This window comes from Papaver somniferum, chromosome 1, assembly GCF_003573695.1.
Source record: "Papaver somniferum cultivar HN1 chromosome 1, ASM357369v1, whole genome shotgun sequence".
NCBI classification, from domain to species: Eukaryota; Viridiplantae; Streptophyta; class Magnoliopsida; order Ranunculales; family Papaveraceae; genus Papaver; species Papaver somniferum.
In genome coordinates this window covers 200,709,320-200,716,114 of record NC_039358.1, presented here as the reverse complement: position 1 = coordinate 200,716,114, position 6,795 = coordinate 200,709,320, and the positions used below count along the sequence as shown (strand labels likewise).

At 35.1% G+C, this 6,795-nt stretch overlaps 1 protein-coding gene across 1 annotated transcript; it reads right to left on the bottom strand.

Moving 5' to 3' along the window:
• Positions 1-1,523: 1,523 nt before the first annotated feature.
• Positions 1,524-3,839, bottom strand: LOC113312032 (serine/threonine-protein kinase SAPK2-like). The gene is made up of 9 exons (XM_026560809.1): positions 3,467-3,839; positions 3,307-3,381; positions 2,861-2,962; positions 2,734-2,787; positions 2,572-2,664; positions 2,406-2,498; positions 2,211-2,315; positions 2,035-2,133; positions 1,524-1,952 (listed from the first exon to the last, which is right to left on the bottom strand). Exons 1-9 carry the CDS (start codon positions 3,584-3,586, stop codon positions 1,659-1,661), a joined length of 1,035 nt encoding a protein of 344 aa, XP_026416594.1. The 5' UTR covers positions 3,587-3,839; the 3' UTR covers positions 1,524-1,658.
• Between the last annotated feature and the right edge of the window lie 2,956 nt (positions 3,840-6,795).

The following is a 6,795-nucleotide window of genomic DNA, read 5'->3' as shown; positions in this document are numbered from 1 at the left end:
AAATTTTGGGTTTAGTCCGTGTTGTGACGCAACGGTACATGATTAAAATTTCGTCAGGCGGACTGTTATGGCTGCGCCCCATTTTACACTTTCATCAGGCGGACCTTAAAAGTCCGCCCCATTTATATTTTTTGTAACTTTCATCAGGCGGACTTTAAAAGTCCGCCCCATTTATATTTTTTTGTAACTTTCATCAGGCGGACTTTAAAAGTCCGCCCCATTTTTTCGTAACTTTCATTAGGCGGACTTTAAAAGTCCGCCTCATTCTTTTTCTTTTTTATTTAATTTGAATTTTCATCGGGCGTAATTTAAATCTCCGCCCATTAACAAGCGTACTTTAAATTTACGCCCAGCAACAAGCGTACTTTAAATTTACGCCCGACTATATTAGAATTTGGGATTTGGTCGCGACCATATTTGGTCTGGAATTTGATCTTTGGTTGGGATTTGATCTTTACTCCGTCCCACTGTGTTACGATCTCATCCCAAATTTTTGGTTATACTCGCCCACTGTGGATGCTCTTAGGTTAGTGGTTAATGAGATTGTTAGGGTAGTTATTAGAGAAGGTTAAATTGGTATTTTCACAATATTTTGGAAGCCCTTTATCTTTCATGGGATGGATATAAATTGGGTCTTGTCCCCCGATTAAGCCTTGTTATAGAAGTATAGTTTGAAATGTTTAAATAAATAAATATATAAAGATAATCTTAAATACGAGATCTCCAAGATTTTGTTTGAAAAGTCTTAGACCCATTTTTAATGATATTATTATTCTAATATTGACGAAAGATCGAGTTACCCACATAGGTTATAACCGTGATCGATGTGCATTGTTGCTAGTCATTTGTCACCTGGAGTTGTCAATAAATCTGCTGCAGTAGTTTCCGCACATCTGTTTAGTGTTCGCAGCCTTTAGGCGTTTTAGCGTATCTATGGCGATATCTTTGGCAACAAAGACATGAAATGGTATTTAACGGCAAAGACAAAATACATTGTCTTCTTCATTAGCAACATTGACACAAAAGCCAACATGATCCGCTCTGCAGACGATGTTACCTACCCATTCAATTTACAAAGAGGTAGGTTGTTTACCGACCTAAGAAGTACTAATTTTGTGTATATGGACTGCAGTTGATTTAATTTATGAGATGCATGTGCATAAAATATGCAAGTAGGATTATGAGTTGTGACATCTCAAAGATTCTAACCCATAAACCCAGTCCCAGATTTTATATAGGTACTAGGCTCCGTGACATGTCAATCTCATTTGCCTTTTTAAACTGTTAGTGCAATATAAGCCATCCAACAATTTTACACTCATGTCGATTTTTCCGGGGACTTATCACTGATAGGAAGACGGTCCTTTTAATATTGGGATAATTGATGGGTAAAATTGATGGAACCTGAAGAAATCAACAACATATTTGAATGTTAAGGAATTTTTCTTGTCGGAACCATTTTCTAAAACATTGTAAAGTGTTAAATTATTTAGCAGCAAAAAGTTTAAACAAACAGAAAAAAATGAACATTGCAAAAACCGATAAATTATCACACTTTTTTTATTTTTTACTAATATTTGTACAAAGAACAGAGGTTACAAGTAACATATAAACTGGTGACAAACATCGTCATTCCAACTTATTTGTCTTGATATAAATCACATTGCACATACAAATTCACCACTCGATTCGAGATCTTCCTCTAGGTCTACATCTGCGTCCATTTCATCATCAAGATCCATACTGCCACCAATCAAGAGCCCGCTGCTAACTTTAGGCTGGCTGCCATCGCCAGATTTCCGTGCCTCTTGAATTATAGCCAATATATCTTCTATGCTTTGCGAAGAATTACCCATGTCGTCATTGTTTCGGTATTCTCCTGCTTCTGTGAACTCGATTGGCAAGTTCTTTAAGAACCATGGATGATTTTTCATTTCTGACATGGTTATCCTCTGAAGAGATACAAATTCAGGCAAAATGAGCAGTTTTCTACTTGTCAATAACTAAAATTGCTTGAGATTAAACCTCAATTACCTTTTCAGGGTTCGCTACAAATATCCGGGAAAGCAGATGCTTACAGTCCATGGATACTCGAACGTAGTCTGGAATTGAGTAGTGAACACTAAGGATTCTCTGCAACAGGAATAAATGAATGTCAAATTGAAGATATAGGCAGCGCTGAATTGAAACTAACCACAACCACAACTTACCCCAATTGTCTTTCTGAAGTTTCTTGGATCGTCAGGGTCTTCGAATGGATAAGCTCCAACCAGCATCACATATAGCGTAACCCCGCAAGACCAAACATCTGCAATCTATTTACGCATAATTTCTAAAGGATTACATACCAATACTGACAACTCAACATGCTAATATTCGAAAGAAATCTAATAATGGGTATGCACCTTTCCGTCGTACTCTTTTCTGGATAAGACCTCAGGTGCGATATAGGCAGGTGTTCCGACTGTTGATTTTGGTTGAGAATGCAACACCGATGACTACAAAACAGAAAACTCTCAGTTTTAGCAAACTGAACCAACCAAAGCGGATTTTGATTGAAGATTAATTTACCTTGGAATATCCAAAGTCACATATTTTTAAACGAGGCGCGATACTCCCATCCAAGAGGGTGTTTTCTAGCTTTAAATCTCTGTGGCAGATTTGCTGTAACAAGAACCGAATGAGCAATTATTTTTGATCCAGTGAGAAAAATTGGAGTGTTTTATATCATACCATTGAATGGCAGTAGCTGACTCCTGATACCAATTGTTGGAAGAAAAATCTTGCCTGTATGAGATAAGAAAGTGCTCAGATATCACTCAAGAAAGAACGAACATATCATTTGTAGTCGAATATGTACCTCATCTTCGCTGAATCTACCGGCATTACATATCCTCTCAAAGAGCTCACCGCCGGACGCGTACTCCATAACTATACCCAAATGAGTTGGTGTTAGAAGAACCTGAAAATGGATCAAGATCATTTTAATCAGGATTATTTCCGAAATCCTGACACCCAAAACTAACAATTCAGAACCTCAAAATTAAATCCTCCATGATTCCGAACTGTACTCAATTAGGCTTAAGTCAATTCATCACAACCAAATGAATAGTACTTCACTATTGAATTATAAGAAAAAAGAAAGACAAAAAAAAAAAACAGGACATGATTTAACAGAGTACTCTGTTTTCACTCCAGCAAAGATACAGAATAAGAATTCATTTCTTTGATTCCAAATCAATCCAACCAAGATGAATATAAATTTCAACAATTGAAAAACAAAAGCAAAAAGGCAATTCCACCCACCTCTTTGAATCTGACAATATTTGGATGTTGCAAAGATCTATGGTTCATAATCTCTCTCTGCACATTCTCATCAATCTGCAAAACCATAATCAAATTCAATTGCAGAACCCATAATAGAAAAATCAAATTTTCGAAGTTGGAGTAGAATAAGATTAAGAACCTTTTGACCTCTCTCTATGTACTTGACAGCAAAAAGTTCTTTAGACCATTTATCTTTGACAAGCTTAGCAACAGCAAAATTCCCAGACCCAATTTCCTTGACCACTTCAAAACGTTCCATTCTATTTCTCTACTCTAATCCACAACCCCAAAAACAACAAACCAAATTCAAACTTATCTTGTAACCCAAAAGAAGATAAACTTGAGCTCTAATCTTCTCAAAAAATAGAAACTCTTGTTTTCTACTTCGTGTTGATTCAAGGAGACAAAAACAAGTGGTATCTATCTCTTCTCTTTTTGTAGCCTTTGAAATGTTCAAAGAAAGCAAAGGCCAAACAGAGCCAGTGTTATACAGCAGCAGACTTTGAGAGGAAGGAAGGAAGACATGACAAACAGTGACACATGGAAGGAGATTAGTGGTTGAGGAATCTCATTAATTAGCTAAGTTGAAAAAGCAGCATCCATGTCTTAGTATTTTGTACAAAGACATGATAGCAACAGAATTTCTACTTGTTTTTTTTTTTTTTTTTTTTTTTTGTTCTTTGAGATTAAGGAAGGATGGAATTAATGGTGGAGGAGGAATTACGTATGCAAATTTTACTGGTCCATGAAGAATTTAAAAAACATGGATGGGGAATATACGTCAAAAACTACTTTTTCTAGTGTGGTCTTTGTTTTCTTGGCCTGGTGGGGTTGGTTTAAGATAACAAAATTGCACCAAGCTGCCTAGTTAGCTACTGGGTGGGAGGTAAATATTCTTGTGTATTAATTGGGCACAACAATTCTTCGTGGATTTGGAAGGATATTATTAACAGTTTAAATTTTTTAAAAGCTAACATGGTGTATAAGATAAATGATGGTAATTCCATTAAAATTTGGTCTTCAAGCTAGATACCACGTAGTTTTTCTCCTCCCTTTTTAGCTAATTCAAACTGTGATGATTATAAGTATGTTGGTGAACTTATTGATAATGTTGAAAATAACTGGAATTTAGTTACTCTTTCTTCTCTCTTCTCCTCTGAAGATGTAATTAGAATAAGATCTATTAGAATTAATACAACCAAGAAAGATGAAATTATGTGGGCTCATACTTCTAATGACATGTACACTGTTAAATCAACTTATAAAACCTTCTTAAATGAAGTCTACTCAACTGATGAAGCTTCTTTTTGGAAGAAAATTTGGAATCTGGACTGTTTACCTAAGATAAAGTTCTTTATGTGGAAAATCTTCGCGCATATGTTACCTGTTAATTCTGTTTTTAAGCTCTACAATCCTGATATTGATGATTGCTATCCTCTTTGTAAAAATGATTCTGAGCCTGTGATGCATCTGTTCTTTCTCTGTCCGATTGCCTCACATATCTGGTTTGCTCTTTCTCTACAACATTTAGGGTATATTGATAAGAACTGGGTTGAAGACATCTTTTTGTCCTGGTTTGATAATTCTCTTAGTGTTTCTCCTTACTTTGTGGGTTGGCCAAGTGTTGGAGCCATTGTTTTATGGTCTGTTTGGAAGCTGAGATGTGATGTTGTGTTTAAACATGTGCAAATCAATCTTGATAGGATTGTGCTGGATGTTAGAAGATTTATTAATACTTATATAGCTCCTTCTTTGTCTCTTAATTCAGTTAGTATGGAAGTTACTTTTCCAAAACATGATTTTGATTATGTCATGTTCATGGATGGTTCTTTTAAAAATTTTAACTTGGGTGTTGGCGTTATACTCTGTGATATTGCAGGGACAATAAAGAGTCTTAGAGCGGATTTTGGACTGATTTCTAGCGCTGTTGGGGCTGAGACAACCGCGCTCATTTTGGCGATCTCTTGAGCAAGAGATTTGAATCTGTCTAAAGTCCTCTTAGTTAGTGATTGTCTTCAGATGGTTGGTTATGTAAATAGTGGCAAGGGTGATCTGGATTGGCGAAGTCTTGATCTCTTAGAAGATTGTCGTCTTTCCCTATCTAGTTTTTTTTTATCTTGTAAGGTTGGCTATATTAAGCGTTGTAAAAATAAGTTGGCAGACAAACTTGCTCGTAGAGCTAGAAGGTTTAGATTGAATAACATTTGTGATTCTCCTCCTCTGTTCTTAGAAGATGTTATGAGGAAAGTATCACTAAATGCAGTTTGTAATGGTCTTTTCTTTTAATGAAATAGTGTCTTTCTCAGCAAAAAAAAAAAACTCGGCATAAAACATCTTTTAGCTAACATTTCTCACGAAATTTTAAAATTGCATGAGGGTACCAGCTTTGTTAGGGCTGGTATGAATCCATATAAAACAACAGAATCCCGACCATAGATTTCTGAATTGGTACCGGTCATAACAAAACTATTACCAACTAGTACCCGCCATTAGTAATCACACGCAATTTAATGGAAAAGTATAATCAAGGCCAGGGGCAGGGCATGTCAACAGTGGTCGCATAGTAAAGTGTTTTTGTCTCTCGGCATTTTTTTCTTCAAAACTAATAATTTCAGTCAGTTATTAGCTTTTACCGGTACTGTACCATTTGAAAGGTAGTTTAAACTAGAGTTCAATATGTATTACTACAAAATTTTACAGGTTTAGTAAAGGTGGTCGACCTTGATCGAAATTAAAAATGTTTGTAATTACAAAGTTTATCCACTTTATTTTGTTTATTTTCTTTTGAAACAAATTCTATCCACTCTGTTATTTGTGATTTTCTTCCTTAATTGTTTTATAATAGAAATCGAGTTATGTTTATAATTTAATAAAAGTCGGTCTACTTTGATTTTCCAATGATGTAGGGTAAAGCCAAATTTATATTCTGGTATGGAAGAGGAAATGGGACCAAAATTATTTGGTTTTTAAATGGGCAAAAAAGATAGCTGAAAGGGAGAGATGTGCACGCCATGGCCATGAATTATTTTCTTTCATTCATCATCAGCAGGCATATCCTTTCATTTTGATTATTTCATTCTCTCATATATCTTTATTTGATTCTTTCAAGGCTTTTCTAGTGCAGTATCCGTCAATTATCTAACTTGACTTTGCGAGCAAGTACTCAAGAATAGTGCATAAAACTATCAAAAAAAAAAAAGAAAAAAAGAAAAAGAATAATAGTGCATAAACACGAAAATAATCAACAAGTACTAGTTTATAATTGGAAATATTGCAAAATGGTCATAGGACCCGATTCACAAAACCATTCTGCTGTTACAAACTATTAACAAAATGGTTATACTTCCATTAAAAAGAGAGTTAAGTGATGACCCACAGTTAAATATGTTAACCAAATTACCTATGTGTCTTTCGTACTTATCCTTTCATACACAATTTTAAATTTTGTCTTCATTGTAATTGTTTTGA

Bases quoted from the DNA above. Each gene is read 5' to 3' on its own strand.
- LOC113312032 (XM_026560809.1), bottom strand. From the start codon at position 3,586: ATGGAACGTTTTGAAGTGGTCAAGGAAATTGGGTCTGGGAATTTTGCT. The intron at 2,316-2,405 runs GTGCATACCCAT...ATGCGTAAATAG, and splicing joins GAAAAGAGTACGACGGAAAG to ATTGCAGATGTTTGGTCTTG. The intron at 2,134-2,210 runs GTAAGTTGTGGT...TTCCTGTTGCAG, and splicing joins ACTTCAGAAAGACAATTGGG to AGAATCCTTAGTGTTCACTA.